The sequence below is a fragment of the Eleutherodactylus coqui genome, chromosome 13, assembly GCF_035609145.1.
Source record: "Eleutherodactylus coqui strain aEleCoq1 chromosome 13, aEleCoq1.hap1, whole genome shotgun sequence".
NCBI classification, from domain to species: Eukaryota; Metazoa; Chordata; class Amphibia; order Anura; family Eleutherodactylidae; genus Eleutherodactylus; species Eleutherodactylus coqui.
The window spans coordinates 101,656,038-101,676,953 of NC_089849.1; the positions used below are offsets into that span (position 1 = coordinate 101,656,038).

General features: G+C 48.1%; 1 protein-coding gene across 2 annotated transcripts in view; it reads left to right on the forward strand.

Moving 5' to 3' along the window:
* The window catches only part of PRKCA (protein kinase C alpha), a 223,879-nt gene that overhangs the window by 73,108 nt on the left and 129,855 nt on the right, over positions 1 to 20,916 (forward strand). For both annotated transcript variants that reach the window (XM_066588241.1, XM_066588242.1), the window contains exon 3: positions 8,990 to 9,072. In XM_066588241.1, the coding sequence (XP_066444338.1) occupies positions 8,990 to 9,072 (83 nt within the window). The remainder of the gene's footprint in view (positions 1 to 8,989; positions 9,073 to 20,916) is intronic.

Sequence of the window (20,916 nt, forward strand, 5' to 3'; positions counted from 1 at the left end):
TTTCAACATGCTGTCATGTCCTCATTACTACTAATACCTTTTCCTGAACTGCTAACTACGACCCTTCTCTAATCTCCTTTTAGCTCCAAACTCTTGGAACACTTGGTCCACTCTCGCCTAATCAGCTATCTCCCTCCTAACTCTCTTCTCGATTCCTAACAATCTGGTTCTTGCACTCCACATGCTACTGAATAATCAAATGTCACATGCGCCATTAGTCAAATGACAAATGATTTGCTGACGGCTATATCTAACCGCAGCTACTCGTCACTGATCCTCGATCTCTCTGCAGCATTTGACACCGTAGATCTCAGACTCCTCAGTATGTTCTGCACTGTTGGCTTTAGGGCTCCTGCACACTGGCAAGAGCAATATTGGGCCATGATTCATGGCCCGATGCCCTTCTTGCAAACCTTCTAAAAACCCCTGGATGCAAGGCGTATTCATGTGAAAACGGCCTCGCATGCCTGCGGTGGTTCCCTTCATCCCATTGCTTTCAATGGGGCAGGGGCAGCAGCGCCGCCCCCATTGAAAACAATAGGAACATATTGCGATCTGCTGCTACTGTGACTGCTGCAGCAGGGGATTCCTTCATCCCCACGGGGAGTCACTTCATCACTGAAACACCCTGCCACTGCTGTCACGGTGTTCAGTGATGAAGGGGACTCCCCACAGGGATGAAGGAATCCCCTGACACTGCTGTCACAACAGCAGCAGGAGATTAGGTGTTCTCCCTCTGTTTTCAATGGTGCTGACGCTGCTGCTGCCAGGCCCATTGAGAACAAGGTTAAAAACCCTGGATGAAGGAATCCCCTGCTGCAGCTGTCACAGCTGAAGCAGGGGATTGCGATCTTCTCCAATTGCTTTCAGTGGAGTCAGCACTGCTGCCGCCTGCCCTATTGGAAACAGTGGGCGATATCACAAAAAGAATGGGCATTCTGCAGTTTTTTATTTTTTTCTCGCAGCATCACAGGAGTGAAAACATCACGAATGATGAAATTCATTGGTTTCATAATTGTGAGTCTTCACACTCTCGCTAGAAAATCACTTGATTTTCTCGCCAGTGTAAAGGCGCCCTTAACCCCTTCTCGCTCCGGGGCGTTGGTTTACGTCCTGGCAGTGGGGTACTTCCCACAACAGGGCGTAAACTTGTGTCCTAGGTATAGCGCGAGATCATAAGCGATCTCGCGCTATCCGGCAGCGGAAACGGCTGTTAGTGATAGCCGACGTCCTGCTGCAATAGTGGGGGTGCATCGGAGATGCACCCCCTGCTGTTAACCCCTTCTATGTAGATCTATGTAGATCGCAGCATGGGAAGGGTTTTACAGAGGGAGCGTGCTCTGTGAAGTTGCCGGGTTCTTGCGATATAATCGCAGAGAGCATGGCTGGTTGCCATGGCAACAGGACGCCAGATACCCGTGTCCTATATTGCCAGTGCCTGTGATCGCTGTTATAAGCGATAAGGCATTGCAGGACAGTAGTCCTGGAATGCCTTATCACAGCGATCATCGCTGCTGTGCTGTAAGTCCCCCAGAGGGACACACATAGTGGAAGAAGAAAAAAAAAACCCCATAAAAATGTGCAAAAAATAAAACTTTTTTTGTGCTTTTTCTTATATTGGCATAAAAAGGGTAAAAAAAGTCACATTTGGTATCGTCGCGTCCGCAACGACGTGTACAATAAGTTGCACATGCTTTTTATTCTGCACGGAAAAAAGCATTAGAAAACTCTAAAAAAAAACTGAGGCAAAATGCTAATTTTTAGCATTTTGCCTCCCTAAAAATGCAATAAAAGTGATCAAAAAAGCCGTATGTACCCTAAAATGGTACCAATTAAAACTACAACTCGTCTCGCAAAAAATAAGCCCTAACAGAGCTACGTCCATGGTAAACTAAAGAAGTTATAGGACTTTGAATGCAGCAGTTTAGAAAAAAAAAAGATTTCTAAGAAAAGGGTTTTTATTGCAGGAAAGTGGAAAAACCTAAAAAAAAAAAGTATAAGAATTTTGGTATTGTTGTAATCTTACCGACTGGCAGAAAATAGATTCATTTGGGCCTTTTTTCACATGAGCGCATATCAGCCGTCCGTTTTCACGGCTGTGGGCGTGCTCCCTCCCCGCCCCTTGTCCATAGCCATCAATGAGAGGAAGTGGGGCGGAGCGGCGATTAGCTCCGCCCCTCCCATTGCACAGAACGATCCGGGAGGAACAGAGATGAGCCTGCGATGGGGAGGCGAAATGGCTGATGGCCTGGTGAGCTAGGCGCATTTGCCACCAGGCCATCTGAACGAGCGCATAAATGTTTGATTTATGCGCCCGTTCACCAGATTTTTTACTGCCAACATAGCGTATATCAGCCAGCTGTGAAAATGGCGTCCGATATGTGCTCGCGTGAAAGTCCTGTTCTGTATGATTAACGCTGTAAAAAAAAATTAAAAATCCATGGCAGGATTGATGCGTTTTCTCTCCCTGTTATCATAAAAAATAAAAGTTTTACAATATAGTCTATGTACCCAAAAATCAGGCACCATCAAAAACTACAGCTCGCCATGCAAAAAACAAGCCCTTATACGGCCGCGCCGACAGAAAAGTAAAAAAGTTATGACTTTTGAAAAATGGAGAAGAAAATCCGCCAAAAATCGTTGCGTCCTTAAGCCCAAATAGGCCGTGTCCTTAAGGGGTTAATGACGCTCCTCTCTCGGTTCTCCCACCTTTCTGACTGCTCGTTCAGTGTATTCTTTGCAGGCTCTTGTCTCATTGCTGGACTGTTGCATGGTACAAGCACTCTTACCAGTTTGTGTCCCACCTATTCCCTCATAGGCTGTAAACGTCTGTGAGCAGGGTCTTCACCCCTTATTATGGAAATGGTAGAAAGTTACCATTTATGGGCTGAGGGGAGATTCCAGTCCATCAGAAGATATTTTCTGTCTGTCAAAAATGTATCCAACTTTCTGGTGTAGTGATGGTTCTCAGCCTGTCCAGCAGGTAACCGGTATCACTAGCAGGCAGCATACTTCATACTAAAGTCCGGATACAGACAGGAGGGACCATGTAATGTGTATAAACTTTGCTGATTGTGGTGTTTGAGATTTACGGTCCTCTTAGACAAGCCGATTAATCATTGGCAGCATGCGTGAGTTACATCGCCGCTGGCTCATTGGCTCGAGCAGCCTGTTATTACAGACAGATATAGCGTCGGCTCGTTCACATGAGAAATCGTTCAGAGTCATTCAGTCCTTCTCATTCACGGTGAAAGACTGAACGATTGTTGGTTAACTTGAGCATGAAGTGAAGGAGCCAATGATGATTTTTATGCCTGCATCAAATGTGCGCGAATGAAAAGCGAACGATTATTGTTTGTCAGGCGGTTTGTCTGTTTAGACCGAATGATATCATTCACTTTCGCTCCTTTGAACTATTTTTTGAACCAATTGTTTTGTCTAAAATCACCTTTATTCGATGCCATCATTTTTGATGCTGATCTGTGCGGTGGAGATTCGTTAACAGCCTAATTAGATGCAGAGGGATAATTAGACGAGCAAGTAATCATCTCAGTTTCTTTAAGAAAAAAAGACCCCATATATGACAGAGTTAAAGGGGTTGTCTCACGAAATCAAGTGGGGTTAAACACTTCTGTATGGCCATATTAATGCACTTTGTAATATACATCGTGCATTAAATATGAGCCATACAGAAGTTATTCACTTACCTGCTCCGTTGCCAGCGTCCCCATCGCCATGGTTCCGTCTAATTTCGGTGTCTTCTTGCTTTTTTAGACGCGCTTGCGCAGATGGGTCTTCTCCCTTCGGCTCGGCTCAGCAGCATCAGCATTTTGGCTCCGCCCCCTTGTTCGCGTCGTCGCGTAGCTCCGCCCCCGTCACGTGCCGATTCCAGCCAATCAGGAGGCTGGAACCGGCACACGTCATGGGGCGGAGCTACGCGATGACGCGTACAAGGGGGCGGAGCCAAAACGCCGATGCTGCTGAGCCGAGCCGAAGGGAGAAGACCCATCTGCGCAAGCGCGTCTAAAAAAGCAAGAAGACACCGAAATTAGACGGAACCATGGCGATGGGGACGCTGGCAACGGAGCAGGTAAGTGAATAACTTCTGTTTGGCTCATATTTAATGCACGATGTATATTACAAAGTGCATTAATATGGCCATACAGAAGTGTATAACCCCACTTGATTTCGCGAGACAACCCCTTTAAGTATGCTCTGATTGATATAGGGGGTGATAACCCAAACAAAACTCCATATTTCCCCCAACTGGGAGGATCTAAATCCTTACAGAGACCAAAGGAGGATCTGGCTGAGGTGTGAGCCGGCACAAGCACCCCCTTCCCCCCCATACAGGTTTAGCACTTTCCCTACAGCCTCCTCCCTCACACACTGACAGGACTGCTGCTAAAATACTGTAACAAGTGCTTTTCTAAAGGAAAGTGCTCAATGGTTAATACAGGCTCCTGTCACACAGAGATATGGTTTGTATTAAGCAATGAATGCTTTCCTTCACAGCTGAGGAAAGTGCTGATTGCAGTCCTGCCACAGTCAGGCACAACAGTCTTCACAGAGAAACACAGCTGACGGCACAGACAGATGATCAGCTGTGTTTCTGTCCTGCAGGGCAGGGACTTGAACCTGCGGTAGCATAGGCAGTGCGTCCCTGCTCTCTCTCAAGCTGGGTTGCAGCTATAGCCACAATTCTGTTCTAGTTTAAAGGGGTTGTCTCGCGGCAGCAAGTGGGGTTATACACTTCTGTATGCCATATTAATGCACTTTGTAATGTACATCGTGCATTAATTATGAGCCATACAGAAGTTATTCACTTACCTGCTCCGTTGCTAGCGTCCACGTCTCCATGGCTCCGTCTAATTTCACTGGCTTCTTGCTTTTTTAGACGCGCTTGCGCTGTGCGGTCTTCTGCCTGGTGAATGGGGCCCCTCGTGCCGGAGAGCTGCTCACCGCATCGTCATCGTAGCTCCGTCCCGTGTGCCGATTCCAGCCAATCAGGAGGCTGGAATCGGCAATGGAACGCACAGAGGCCATGGTGCACCATGGGAGAAGACCCGCGGTGCACCATGGGAGAAAACCGCAGTGCATCCCTGGGAAAGGACCGGCGGCCATCTTTGGGAGAAGATTTTTTAAACTCCTTATTTCGTCGGATCGGTGAGTAGCAAGCAGTTTAAAAACCGCTTTAATTTGCCATTTTATGCCAGGGGGTGACAGAGGGAATGGGGTAATGTAAAATTTTGATGCTTGCCGCGAAACAAACCCCTTTAAAAGCCACACATCTTAGCTTTAAGCCAAGCTCTAAATATTCTGCTCACACTGAACTTGGCGAGATCCGTCATACGATGAATACTACCTGTGCCAGAAAGACCTCATGAACATCTAATGGTGTTAGGCAGGCTTCGTCACTGTCCTTTATGAAAGCTGCCGAGGTTTTCAACAGAAGTTGGAGGGTGAATCTTTCAATGTAAAGGCTTACAGCGACTGACTGGTAATTCATTCGCTTATCATTCGTTGTTCAGATTGTGAAAGCATAAAAATAAAACTATGTTCAGGATCGGCCTGAGTAAACAGGCAGTCGTTCATCTTTGAACGACTGTTCACTGTGAATGGAAGCGAGTGTCTGGAGCAATCTCTGTGCACTTTGCCTCCGTTCACTGAGTGGTGATAGCGCTTTTGTGAAAACACCGGAGCAATTATCTCTGGGGCAACCCGACAATCGTCCGTGTAAAAGGACACTAAGTTTTAAATAATTGCAGTTAACAAATTTGCCACAAGAGCACTGAAGAGGCTGTTTCATGTTTTCTGCAGTTCAATTGTAGACTTTACTGAGGAGAGGACTCTGCTTATTCTCTCCCATTCTACACAGTAGAGTCAGCAGAGTTATCTCACTAAAGCAGTGATGAGCAACGTTTTCAGCTTGGTTTGTCAGCTCCCTGCTCCACCAGCCGGAAGTCCCAGAACTAGACACTCTGTGCTGGAGTTCTGTTATTTTGGCCCACAGACCTCCGGCACAGAGTGTCTACAGCAGTGTTTTATCCTCTGATACTGTACCGGGCCGTGCAGGAGCCGAGGATAAAACCTCCCCCCTTCTCGGTTCTCGGCATGCGGCCCCATTCTTCTCTGTATGCTGCTGCATGCGGCCAAGTGTCAGCAAAATTGGCTATACGTGTCGGTGCTGACACGCGTGTCATAGGTTCGCCATCATGGCACTAGAGGGTGGTGTCATTTCATCATTAGCAGGATGAAACCTCCCCTCTATTGTTGATATGACGAACGCCACCCTTTAATAATGCCATTTCATTATTGCTCGAGGGTGGAGTGAGCAGAGTCATCTCATGATCATGGCACTGCTATAAAGCCTAGATGGCCATGATGGTAACACTATAGACGCATGAGGCTTTGTACGCTCTCCCCTGACATTCCCTTCAGTCTAGATGATCTGAATCTGACAACCCATTTACATACCGTGTCCGCCGCCATCTTTGTGTGTATCATAGTTCAGCAGCTGTCACCGACTCCTGGATGGGCGGGGGGGGGTTGTTACTCCTCTCTGTGTCCCGAAACCCTTGAAGCAATGCTTGAGTTTTCGGTGTGTGCGGCTGGCATGTAGTCCCCGGTTTTCTTCTTCCCGCAGAGCATCGTTTAGAGAGCTGCTGTGTCACGTTTATTAATTAAGGAGTATTTGGCAGTAAACACTACGAGGAGTTGATGATTCACAGGCAGAAGGAAGGCGCTTCATTGCGTTCGGCTGCTGCCGCCATCTGTCTCCTTCTAAGGTCATGTTTTCTCATAAATTGGAAATCGGGAATGGAGAGGCTTCCTTGTAGACACCTGCTAGCTCGGAGGAGCGAGGATAGTCCTGTACTTTGTCGTAGTCAGCACCGTGCAGGTGTCAGATTATCAGACGTTCTGGACTACTGGATATATATACACACATAAACAAGAGACGCTCGTATACATATGGTACCTATACATCCAAGTGTTGTATATTCACATGGCCAGTAAGTGGGGTGTGGGAGAGACCTAATCTGTTGGGGTGATTTATTTAATGCAAGTTCTGTTGGGTTCAAACAAGCAATGCTAGTCGTGTTAAAAAAAAAATTAATGAAAAATTGCTGTGTCCTATTTTTGTGCGAGATAGATTATATAAATATAAACACGTATGGAAAAATCAAATTTTCACTGTCCAAAATCTGTTTTATAAGGCCGCCTGCACACGGGCGGAAATCCTGCGGCGGTGTTTCCCGCGGGATTTCCGCCACTGAAAGTCTGCATAGGAGTGCATTACAATACGCACTCCTATGCAGACGGCCGCGGTTTGGCCGCGCGAAATCTCGCGCGGCAAACAAACCGCGGCGTGTCCTATTTTTGTGCGGGGCACGCACTCACCCGGCCGCCGGCTCCGGTCTGCGCATGCGCCGGCTGCGCGGCAGCCGGCACATGAAAGAGCCGGGGCCGCCAGGCGCGGGGGAGTACGCGCTCGTCACTGCAGGCTCTCGGGTCGGGTCCCGCGGCGAGAATTCTCGCTGCTGGATCCGACCCACTCGTCTGCAGGCGGCCTAAGTTTGCTGACCATTTCCAATAGCGATTTACGGAATAGTAAGTGCAACTCAAAAGCATAATACAAGCAAGGGTTAATGCCCACGGACGGAATTGCTACGCGTTTCCCGTTGTGGAAAAACTTGCGTGAATTCTGCAGCTATTAGGATTTATTGAACCTTATAGCTTTCTGCCTGCCAGATCTCCAGAATGTCAGATCTGGTGCCGCGTTCATGACCTCCACTGGTTGGCACCTACCAAACGTTTAAGATAGGCCAGCTGGAGAACCGGAGGCCAGGGGTTATGGTTGTCAGAAGCGTCGTCGTACGTGGGGAACAGAGGCTAGCCCGTCCGGTCCGATCCCACAGAAGAGCTACTACAGCATGGCCTGCTCTGTGATGGGAAGGCGACAGAACACACGGGGGCGGATTTACTATTGAAAAGTCATCTGTTTTCTGATACAGAAATAAATTCTGTGTATTTTAGACCCTTTTGGACACTTTTTTTACAACTCGCCCAGCAAAGTGGTATTCCTTCATAGGAACACCCCCATAGGAATACTTGTGTGGTGCAGAATGTTAAGACAGCAGTATGCAGTCCTAAGCTCTCATTCACAACCTGAGAGTTCAATCCCCGCATGGTTCAGGTAGCTGACGCAAGGTTGACTTGGCCGTCCGTCCTTTCGAGGCATTTTCAGACTGGGCACGCTGTGGGGAATATTGTAACTTTTGTATGAGCCGCAGAGCAGTCTGAGTTCACTTGCTGATCCGTGTCACCCCTGAAAGCGCCTATAATGGGAGCTGGACCGTGGGGCAATGGAAGGTGGCCTGGTGAGATGACCTCATGTGGACAGATGAAGACAAGTTGCTTACCTGGGGAAGGATGGCACCAAGAGGCACTGCAAAGAGAAGAAATGCCAGTGGATGTAGTGTGATGCTCTGGGCAATGTCCTACTGGGCATCGTTAGATCCTGACATTAATGTGGATGTTAATAATAATTACCACCTGCCTAACCATTGCTGCAAACCAAGTTCTGTCACACGGCAAAATGGTCTACAAATGGTTTGAGGATTTTAGCGATGACTTGGCCTTTGAATTTCTTCAATCTCAGTCCAATCCCTCCAATTTGTAGCTCGTGCTGGAAAAACAAGTTCTGTTCATGAAGGCTCCACTTCACAACCTCCAGGATATAAAGTATCTGCTGCTAACATCTTGGTGACAGATACCCAGGACCTGTGAAGTCCGTGCCTCGGCGGGTCAGAGCCGCTTGGGTGACACATAGGGTATCTACGCCATTATCGGGCAGATGGTTTTAATGTTATAGCTGATCGGTGCATGTACAAGTATAATGCAGGCTGTAACTCAGGGTTGGTATAAGGATACCTAATGTAATCATCACTCATCTTCAGCTCCTCTTCTGTTTTTTTTGTCTTTGCAGTTTGTTGTTTCGTGGTTCACAAGCGCTGCCATGAATTTGTCACTTTCTCGTGCCCCGGGGGTGATAAAGGGCCGGACACAGACGTAAGTACAACTCTTTCTGTGCAGACCTGAACCTTTTTTTTTTTCTTTCCAAATTTGGTACCTAAAAACACAAAATATTGCAAATAATAAGGTGGTGTGCAAAGGGTCAAGGAAAGTAATGGAACACAAGGAGAAATGTTAAAAAAGATAGAAAACCAAAAGGACGCATACAAGCACTACACATCACTCATAAACGGCATCTAGTTGCTTAGGTGGCTGTCAGTGAAGGGGAACAGGCCATTGGGTCACAAGGTAGTGAAGACGATCCAGGAAAGACATTGCATGGGAAGCGATAGGAGTTGAAATGTTGGAGCTCTACGTAGTCCCGCCATGTTTTGAAGTATTTATCTTGGGTAGCAGAAGTTGCGCTTGTCAGTTCTTCCATTAGAATAGAGGTCTCAGCAGACTATTCTTCTAGTTAAGGGGTTCCTGATTTTTTTTCTAACAGCAAAGAACCACCTTCTTAGCTGCCTGGAGGGAAAAACCAACAACAGACCATCTATATTGGGGCAGCCAGTGGGAATCATGAAGCAGAGGCTGCATTTAGGGGAACTTAGAATAGAATTCCCTGTCATTTTTGTGGTGAAGGTTAAGACCTCAGGCCAATCCTGTGTATTGGTAGGCAACCACATTGTATGTGCACATCACCCCCCCCCCCCACACACACACACACACACACACCTCCTGCAAGTTTATGGAACTGCAAGGTACTAGTTATCAAAAAATAATAGGTCCGCATGCAAAGCTTCCATAAAAAACTTTTCTATATTTTATTAGTTAGAAAGATGTTACAGTACAAAAGAGATGAGTCTCCAATGTGCAGCAGACAGGCAGAAGAAAGGCATACAACATATCAAGTTCATAAAATTAAGTATATGCTCAAAAACTGCATGCATGCAAAATCCTATATCAAACATTTAATCGTATACAATGACACATTGAGCATGCAAAGTATCGAATCTATGCATAGATTAACAGGGGGACACGGGTCAGCAAGGGAACTCCGACTGTTCTGCGGCTCATACAAAAGTTACATTGGATACTCATCTCTTTTGTACTGTAACATCTTTATAACTGTAATAAAATATAGAAATGTTTTTTCTATGGAACCTTTGCGTGCTGGCCTATTATTTTTTGATTGATTGTGCAGGAGAGCGTGTGCTGCTGGTTGTGAGATGCAACCGTGACTTACTATATTACATAGGTACTAGCTATGCCTGCGTGAAATGTGCCAAGGAGGTTTCTTTTGCCTTGTTGATGAAGACTAGGTCAGCTAGTGCATGTGTAAAGTGCCAAGGATTATATCTATTCCTACACAGAAATCGCTTGGCAAAGAACCCGGCATGAAAGGTGGGGATGTCTGTAACTGCAACATGTTGGCACTTGTTAATGCAGCTCTGTGCCCCAGCTGTCCCAAGAGAGCTGAAGTCACAGAGCTTTGCCCGGAGACCCTTAGATACTAATCAGTGGTCTCTGGGCATGTGCTTGGAGTGCCAACAAATCACAGCAATCACAGTAAAGTTTTTAATAATTGGAAATAAAACTTTTCTATAATACTTTTAACAATCTCCTTTTCACAATCCGTCAGGAGAGAGATAATCTTTATTTTATATAGCGCCAACATATTTCCCAGCGCTTACAATACGGGGGAAATAACACAAGACAATGGTTACATGAAGTAATCAATTGAAGGAAACGGTAGTGGTGAGGGTCCTGCTCCAACGAGCTTACATACTACAAATAGTGGAGTGATACAGAAGGTAAAGGGGCTGGAGATGTGCACGGTATGGCGAGGTGGAGAGTGAGGGATGCTATACACACAGACAATGGTCAGGTGGTATAGTGGCGGAATTGGGATGACTGCAGGTGCTGGTTGATTACGGCTAGCAGGGGTTGCAGTCAGTAGGTCAGGGAGCATGTTATCAGGTGGAGTACAGAGGGGTTTGATTTAGGAGATAGGGTATGTCCCCCTGAAGAGGTGCGTTTTTAGAGCACGCCTGAAGTTTTGTGAATCAGGGATTGCCCGGATAGTTTGTGGTAGCGTGTTCCAGAGGACTGGTGCTGCTCTGGAGAACTCTTGGAGGTGGGAATGAGAGATTCGAATTAAAGGGGCGCTCAGTATGATTTCGTTAGCAGAGGGGAGAGCCCTTGCTGGGTGGTAGATTAAGATGAGGGAGGCAACGTAGGGGGGCTCTGCGCTGTGGAGAGCTTTGTGGATGAGGGTAGTGAGTTTAAATTGTATTTTGTATTTGACGGGCAGCCAGTGACTGGCACAGGGCAGAGGCGTCTGAGTAGCAGCTGGACAGGAAGATGAGCCTGGCTGCCACATTCGGGATGGATTGGAGGGGGGAGAGTCTGGAGCAAAATGCTCTGTATGCTGCAACAAAAATGTTTAATCTCTGCTAATGCCATTTAGCCACAGTGGCTTTCTCAAAAACAGGGGTGGCAGTGTCTGCAGGGGGCAGCCAGTGCAGTGGGGAGATAGTTATAAATCTTTATACGCACAGTAAGGGTATATTTACATGGTGGAATCTAAAATTGATGATATTTCTACAAACTGCAGATTCAGGGTAATATTGAGATTTGTTTATTTGATAACTGGCTGTGATATGTCAAGATAGGTTAAAGTGGAAAATCTGCAAAAAAAAATTTGAAATGTTTAAATTTCATCTCCCACTTTGCAGTGATGGTAGGGAGTGTGTGGGTGTGGGTGTGGGTGTGTGTGGTGATGGTGATGGTGATGGTGATGGTGTGAGTGTGTGTGGTGATGGTGTGAGTGTGTGTGGTGATGGTGTGAGTGTGTGTGGTGATGGTGTGAGTGTGTGTGGTGATGGTGTGAGTGTGTGTGGTGATGGTGTGAGTGTGTGTGGTGATGGTGTGAGTGTGTGTGGTGATGGTGTGAGTGTGTGTGGTGATGGTGTGAGTGTGTGTGGTGATGGTGTGAGTGTGTGTGGTGATGGTGTGAGTGTGTGTGGTGATGGTGTGAGTGTGTGTGGTGATGGTGTGGGTGAGTGTGTGTGGTGATGGTGTGGGTGAGTGTGTGTGGTGATGGTGTGGGTGAGTGTGTGTGGTGATGGTGTGGGTGAGTGTGTGTGGTGATGGTGTGGGTGAGTGTGTGTGGTGATGGTGTGGGTGAGTGTGTGTGGTGATGGTGTGGGTGAGTGTGTGTGGTGATGGTGTGGGTGAGTGTGTGTGGTGATGGTGTGGGTGAGTGTGTGTGGTGATGGTGTGGGTGAGTGTGTGTGGTGATGGTGTGGGTGAGTGTGTGTGGTGATGGTGTGGGTGAGTGTGTGTGGTGATGGTGTGGGTGAGTGTGTGTGGTGATGGTGTGGGTGAGTGTGTGTGGTGATGGTGTGGGTGAGTGTGTGTGGTGATGGTGTGGGTGAGTGTGTGTGGTGATGGTGTGGGTGAGTGTGTGTGGTGATGGTGTGGGTGAGTGTGTGTGGTGATGGTGTGGGTGAGTGTGTGTGGTGATGGTGTGGGTGAGTGTGTGTGGTGATGGTGTGGGTGAGTGTGTGTGGTGATGGTGTGGGTGAGTGTGTGTGGTGATGGTGTGGGTGAGTGTGTGTGGTGATGGTGTGGGTGAGTGTGTGTGGTGATGGTGTGGGTGAGTGTGTGTGGTGATGGTGTGGGTGAGTGTGTGTGGTGATGGTGTGGGTGAGTGTGTGTGGTGATGGTGTGGGTGAGTGTGTGTGGTGATGGTGTGGGTGAGTGTGTGTGGTGATGGTGTGGGTGAGTGTGTGTGGTGATGGTGTGGGTGAGTGTGTGTGGTGATGGTGTGGGTGAGTGTGTGTGGTGATGGTGTGGGTGAGTGTGTGTGGTGATGGTGTGGGTGAGTGTGTGTGGTGATGGTGTGGGTGAGTGTGTGTGGTGATGGTGTGGGTGAGTGTGTGTGGTGATGGTGTGGGTGAGTGTGTGTGGTGATGGTGTGGGTGAGTGTGTGTGGTGATGGTGTGGGGGAGTGTGTGTGGTGATGGTGTGGGGGAGTGTGTGTGGTGATGGTGTGGGGGAGTGTGTGTGGTGATGGTGTGGGGGAGTGTGTGTGGTGATGGTGTGGGGGAGTGTGTGTGGTGATGGTGTGGGGGAGTGTGTGTGGTGATGGTGTGGGGGAGTGTGTGTGGTGATGGTGTGGGGGTGTGTGTGTGGTGATGGTGTGGGGGTGTGTGTGTGGTGATGGTGTGGGGGTGTGTGTGGTGATGGTGTGGGGGTGTGTGTGGTGATGGTGTGGGGGTGTGTGTGGTGATGGTGTGGGGGTGTGTGTGGTGATGGTGTGTGTGGGGGTGTGTGTGTGTGTGGGGTGTGTGGGGTGTGTGTGTGTGGTGGTGTGTGTGGAGTGGTGTGTGTGGGGTGTGTGTGGGGTGGTGTGTGTGGGGGGTGTGTGTGTGTGGGTGTTGTGTGGGGTGTGTGTGATGTGGGTGTGTGTGGGGTGTGTGACCCCCCGGGCGAGAGTGGTGTGTGTTGTGTGTGGTGTGTGTGTCGGGGGTGTGTGTGTAGGGCTGCTGTGATGTGTGAAGGGGGTGTGTCGTGTGTATGTGTGTGGGGGGGTGATGGGGTGTGTGTGTGTGTGTGGGGGGGGGTGATGGGGTGTGTGTGTGTGTGGGGGGGGTGATGGGGTGTGTGTGTGTGTGGGGGGGGGTGATGGGGTGTGTGTGTGTGTGTGTGTGGGGGGGGTGATGGGGTGTGTGTGTGTGTGTGGGGGGGGGGGGTGATGGGGTGTGTGTGGGGGGGGTGATGGGGTGTGTGTGTGGGGGGTGATGGGGTGTGTGTGTGTGTGTGTGTGTGTGGGGGGGGTGATGGGGTGTGTGTGTGTGTGTGTGGGGTGATGGGGTGTGTGTGTGTGTGGGGGGGGTGATGGGGTGTGTGTGTGTGTGTGGGGGGGGTGATGGGGTGTGTGTGTGTGGGGGGGGGGGTGATGGTGTGTGTGTGTGTGTGTGGGGGGGGTGATGGGGTGTGTGTGTGTGGGGGGGGGGGGTGATGGGGTGTGTGTGTGTGTGTGGGGGGGGGTGATGGGGTGTGTGTGTGTGGGGGGTGATGGGGTGTGTGTGTGTGTGTGTGTGGGGGGGGGGGGTGATGGGGTGTGTGTGTGTGTGTGGGGGGTGATGGGGTGTGTGTGGGGGGGGTGATGGGGGGTGTGTGTGGGGGGTGATGGGGTGTGTGTGTGTGTGTGTGGGGGGGGTGTGATGGGGGGTGTGTGTGTGTGTGGGGGGGGTAATGGGGGGTGTGTGTGTGTGGGGGGGGGTGATGGGGGGTGTGTGTGTGTGTGGGGGGTGATGGGGGGTGTGTGTGTGTGGGGGGTGATGGGGGGTGTGTGTGTGTGGGGGGTGATGGGGGGTGTGTGTGTGTGGGGGGTGATGGGGTGTGTGTGTGTGTGTGGGGGGGGTGATGGTGTGTGTGTGTGTGGGGGGGGGGGGGTGATGGGGTGTGTGTGTGTGTGGGGGGGGTGATGGGGTGTGTGTGTGTGTGTGTGGGGGGTGATGGGGTGTGTGTGTGTGTGGGGGGGTGATGGGGTGTGTGTGTGTGTGTGGGGGGGTGATGGGGTGTGTGTGTGTGTGTGTGTGTGTGTGGGGGGGGGGGGTGATGGTGTGTGTGTGTGTGGGGGGGGGTGATGGTGTGTGTGTGTGTGGGGGGGGGGTGATGGTGTGTGTGTGTGTGGGGGGGGGTGATGGTGTGTGTGTGTGTGTGGGGGGTGATGGTGTGTGTGTGGGGGGGTGATGGTGTGTGTGTGTGGGGGGGGGTGATGGTGTGTGTGTGTGTGGGGGGGTGATGGTGTGTGTGTGTGGGGGGGTGATGGTGTGTGTGTGTGTGGGGGGGTGATGGTGTGTGTGTGTGGGGGGGTGATGGTGTGTGTGTGTGTGTGTGGGGGGGGGTGATGGTTTGTGTGTGGGGGGGGGGTGATGGTGTGTGTGTGGGGGGGTGATGGGGTGTGTGTGTGTGTGTGGGGTGATGGTGTGTGTGTGTGTGTGTGTGGGGTGATGGTGTGTGTGTGTGTGTGGGGTGATGGTGTGTGTGTGTGTGGGGTGATGGTGTGTGTGTGTGTGGGGTGATGGTGTGTGTGTGTGTGTGTGGGGTGATGGTGTGTGTGTGTGTGTGTGGGGTGATGGTGTGTGTGTGTGTGGGGTGATGGTGTGTGTGTGTGTGTGTGGGGGGGGGTGATGGTGTGTGTGTGTGTGTGTGTGTGTGTGGGGGGGTGATGGTGTGTGTGTGTGTGTGGGGGGTGATGGTGTGTGTGTGTGTGTGGGGGGGGGGGGTGATGGTGTGTGTGTGTGTGTGTGGGGGGGGTGATGGTGTGTGTGTGTGTGTGTGGGGGGGGTGATGGTGTGTGTGTGTGTGTGGGGGGGGTGATGGTGTGTGTGTGTGGGGGGGTGATGGTGTGTGTGTGTGTGTGTGTGTGGGGGGTGATGGTGTGTGTGTGTGTGTGGGGGGGGGTGATGGTGTGTGTGTGTGGGGGGGGGGTGATGGTGTGTGTGTGTGTGTGGGGGGGTGATGGTGTGTGTGTGTGTGTGTGTGTGTGGGGGGGGGGGTGATGGTGTGTGTGTGTGTGTGTGGGGGGGGTGATGGTGTGTGTGTGTGTGTGGGGGGGTGATGGTGTGTGTGTGTGGGGGGGGTGATGGTGTGTGTGTGTGTGTGTGGGGGGGGGGGGGTGATGGTGTGTGTGGTGATGGTGAGAGTGTGTGTGGGGTGATGGTGTGTGTGGTGATGGTGAGAGTGTGTGTGGGGTGATGGTGTGAGTGTGTGTGTGTGGGGTGATGGTGTGAGGGTGGGAGGGTGTGTGTGGTGATGGTGTGCCGCGATGGTGTGCCGCGATCTCTCTTCATACATACCCCTACGCTGCAGGACATAAATGTATATTCTGGAGCGGGAAGAGGTTAATCTGCAGGATGCACAGCATGAAAAAAAGTTTAAATGTGGCAAAAATAGCTAATTTAGCTATTTCACTGTATCTCACCATACAGAAAACAGAATCGAAAGTGATCAAAATGCTGCCCGGATTAAGAAAACGGTACCAATAAAAAGTACAACTCATCCCGCAAAGTAAATACCCTTACACAGCTCCGCTGATAAAAAAATTAAAATGCTAGGGGTCTTTGAATGCAGCGTAAAAAAAAAATTATATATATATATATATATATATATATATATATATATATATATATATATATATATTTATTTATTATTATTATAATTTTTTTTTTTTTTTTCTGTGAAAAAGTAGCGCAAAAGAAAAAAAACTATTACAATTTGCTATTGGCATAATGGTACCGGCCTGTAGAATGACTTTAATATATTATTTATGCTGCTCAGAGAATGCAGTGAAAAATAAAAATAAACATGCCAGAATTACAGATTTTGTTAATCTTGCCCCTGGAAATAATAGTGTAAAAAGCGCTAAAAAAATTTACATGTTCCTAAAAAATAGATAAATGAAGACTGGAGTTCATCCCGCAAAAAACATGGCTTTCTAGAGCTCAGGCAATGGAAAAAACAATTAGTGCAGCTCCTGGAATGTGGCAACACAAAAGCAAACCTTTAAGAAAAAAAATGTTTTAAATATACAAAAATATCAAAACCTAAAAAAAACTAAACTTTATCGCCGGAATCGTGCGACTCAGAGAATAACGTTATCACACTATTTATTCTGTGCGCTGAACGCCGTAAAAATGAAATCCAAAAAACAAACGGCAGAATTTCTTTTTTTCCCCCCAATCTCCCTACAAATTTTTTTACAAAAGTTATGCAATACATTATATATACCCAAAAATAATGCCATCAAAAAGTACAACTTGTCCCGCAAAAAACAAGCCCTAATGTGGCCGTGTCAATGGAAAAATGAAAAAGTTATGGCTCTTGGAATTTAGTTGACTTTAAATGATTAGACCATTTAAAAAAACCTGCCCTGGTGGGTCTGACGAGGGTAAGAAACCCACCACTCAAGGGGTTAATTCCTGTGAAATACCTAAAGTGTTACAAACTCCCTAAATGTAGTTTTGAATACTTTGAGGGGTGTGGCTTTAATAATGGGGTGATTTATGGGGAGTTACTAATGCACTTCAAAACGGCTCTGGTCCCTTAACCCCTTCGTGCTCCAGGGTGTAAGTTTGCGCCCTGGCAGTGGGGTACTTCCCGCAACAGGGCGTAAACTTAAGTCCTGGGGATAGCGCAAGATCACTTATGATCTCGCATTATCCCGCAGCGAGAGCCGGCTGTCAGTCATCCCCGGCCTCCAGCTGCAACAGTGGGGGTACATTGGAGGTGCGCCCCCCGCTGTAAACCCTTTCCCTGCCGTGATCTATGTAGATTGCAGCATAGGAGGGGTTCACAGAGGGAGCGCGCTCCCTCTGTGACGTCGCCGGGCTCTCGCGATATAATAGCAGCAAGCCCGGCCTGTTGCCATGGCAACAGGACACCAGACACTGGTGTCCTGTATTGCCATAGCCTGTGATCTCTGTATAAGCGATAAGGCAGGGCACTAGCCCTGCCATGCCTTTTCACAGCGATCATCAGTGCAGTGTTGTAAGTCCCCCAGAGGGACACAAACAATGTAAAAAAAAAAATAATAATAAAAATCAAAAAAAATAAAATAAATTAAACCCCCACATATTTGGTATTGTCACTCAGTTACGACGTGTACAATAAGCTGCATATGCTTTTGACTGTGCACGGAAAAAAGCGTTTAAAAAAAACAAACTACAAAACTAAGGCAAAAATGCTAATTTTTAGCATTTTGCCTCCCTAAAAACGCAATAAAAATGATCAAAAAAGCCGTATGTACCCCAAAATGGTACCAATAAAAACTACAGCTCATCGCGCAAAAAATAAGCGCTCAGAGCTCCGTACATAGAAACATGAAAAAGTTACAGGACTTTGAATGCAGCGATTTTAGAAAAGAAAATTCCAAAAAAAGGGGTTTTATTGCAGAAAAGTGGGAAAAACCTAAAAAAGGTAAGAATTTTGGTATCGTTGTAATTGTACTGAGCCGCAGAAAAAATGTATTGTCATTTATGCTGCATGATTAACGCTGTAAAAAAATTTATGGCAGAATTGATGCATTTTCTCTCCCTGCTATCATAAAAAAAAAAAATAGTTTTACAATATAGTCAATGTACCCAAAAATAGCACCAATAAAAACTAGTTTCGCAAACCAAAAAGCAAGCCCTTATACGGCCGCGTCGACGGAAAAATAAAGTTATCACTTTTCAAAAATGGAGAAGAAAATCTGCCAAAAATCGTTGCGTCCTCAACGCCAAAATATGGAGAAGAAAATCTGCCAAAAATCGTTGCGTCCTCAACGCCAAAATAGGCCGTGTCATTAAGGGGTTAATGAACTGAGTTAGACAATGTTCTTCTAAATTTGAAACATGATGGCTCTGCTTAAATCTTGGAGCGTCCTGAAAAATAAGGAACGTAAAAAAGAATAATGCTGACATAATGTGGACTTGTGGTAAGTGTTAATATATCATCTGGTATGTGGGGTATGACGATCTGTTTTAGAAGCAGAAAATATCACATTTTGGAAAAGATTTTAAAAAATTTACTCTAAATTCTGGAATTTTTCTAAATGCAAACAAAAACTTTACCATGTGCCATGAAGAATCCCTTGTATAAGTAATAGCATTCCAGAGTTATTACCACATGCATAAAGTGAAAACATTCAGATTTGAAAAAAATTGAACTTTGTTACATATGTCTAAGTTGGCTTGGGTGGCAAGTGGTTTAGGAGAGGCTGAAAGTACATGGAGTCCATGGAAGGGCAGTGAGGGCTGTAGAACACGTGGCTAGAGCCACCTGAACCCAAGGGCCCAAGAAAGAAGGCTACATTATGGAAGTGAGCTGCGGGTAAATGTATGCTGTCAAGACCTCCTCTGTCCTTGGGTCTGAGTGTGTCCCACCTAAGACGGGCACACTTGCCCAAACATAAACATTTACAAGAAAAACATATTGCAGGAATTATTAGAAGAGTAATAATGTAGTGACTGGGACTATTTGGGAGAGAAAAAGGACCCCAGGGACAATATTATTTAGTATATGCAACCAAACATTGCCCCCTCCCCCTTTTCAACTTTGGAGATTTATAAGGCCGCCTGCAGACGGGCGAAGATTCCGCGGCAGGATTTCCCGCGGAATTTCCGCCTTTGGAAGCTGCCATAGGATTGCCTTAGCAAACACAATCCTAGGCAGTCGGCTGCGGGTTTTCCGCGCTAAATCTCGCGCGGCAAACAAACCGCAGCATGTTCCATTTCTGTGCGGGGCTCAGCCGGCACATGAAAGATCCAGAGCTGCCGGGCATCGGTGAGTACGCGCTGCTCTCTACAGGCGCTCAGGTTGGGTCCCGCGGCGAGAATTCTCGCTGCCAAATCCGACCCGGCCCTCTGCAGGCGGTCTAAAGGTTGAATAGCTTGGTGAGAGCTATGTGAATGCCTGTTGTTGGCTAGGCACAAGGGTAGTTGACCTGTATGGAGTCTTGCTTTGTTGGGGCAGAGAAACATTGAGGGCCTTTTGATTTGGCCACATTAAATGTAAAGGGAACTTAAATCTATTCAATAAACTTGTATAGGAAAGCACGCACACGCGACTCTGGAAACAGTCAGGTTTTTGTGTTCAGAAGGGGACACCACTAGTTTGTGGGAGCATAAAAAAAAAATCACCCGTCTCTGTCGCATCCCCTACAGTTTATTGTGCTGCGGGGACGTGACAAGTTACCTTTAAAAGTGGAGCAGCATCCTAAATTATCCTCTTCTGCTAAGATGGATGGGAGATAGATGTGGTGTTTAGTGATGCAAAGCATGGGAGAACATACAAACTCCATACCTTCTTTGATATCTGGGGTGTCCTGGATGGATGATGGGTGTTCCATCACCAGAATATACAAAATAAGTACCGTTGTACCGTTAGTGATGGAGAGTGAGGCCAACAGGGTACTGTTGATCTTCAACCTGGTGGATGGATTTTGGTAAAGGGCCATTACTATAAAGGGTAATACCCCCTGGCCCAATCTGCCTGTCAATGGATTTGTGGCAACTGGAAACTCCTAAATTGCTCTCCCCTCAATTTTTTGCAAGACCAGCGTCTAGGAATGATAAACCATCCTGTAAGTAAATAGTGACTCAAACCTTCAGCAGAAGAAAGTTCTGCAGGTTTCAGTTCTACAAGTTCTCTGTCAGACGGGAAACATTCTGTGCTTCTATCTAGTGGATAAGTCCCTCAGCAGTCGTGCTCACAGAGCTGTGGGTTTGTTGCAATTCTATCCAGTAAGGACCCTAAGCCCCGTTTACAATCATGGGCAAACGATGCCTGTCACTCTTCCACGTTTGTCCTCGCTCTTGTGTTAGTATCGTTTGCTCACTGCAGGGTGGCTGGAGGAGATTTGACTCCTTGCGCTCACCTGCCCCTCTCCATTTACTTTAACAGCGGCCGCTCAACACTGAACGATCAGCTCATCATCAATCGTTTAGGCTGCATAAACTATGACAGATGAGTTGAACAATGATCGTTCGGTATTGACTGGCTGCTGTTCAAATTGAACGGCCGCTGTGTTAAGTGAATGGAGAGGTGAGAGCGGGGAGTGAAATCTCCTGCAGCCACCCCTGCCCCCTGCTGGCCGCTCTGTCAGAGAGCAAGCGATACTCGCTCCTGTGCAGCAGCACAGGGGCGAGTATGTTTGGGGACGCGTTAGGCATTGTTTGCCCAACATTCGTCCCTCGTAAATGGGGCTTAAATAAGTCTGTACAGGTTTTCCGTCTTTGATGAGAATAATTCCATTTGCTGACAGCAAGCAAAGATCTAGAAAATATTCAAGAAAATATCTTTTGGAAATGCCAGTCCTGCATATTGGGGTACCCACCCAGG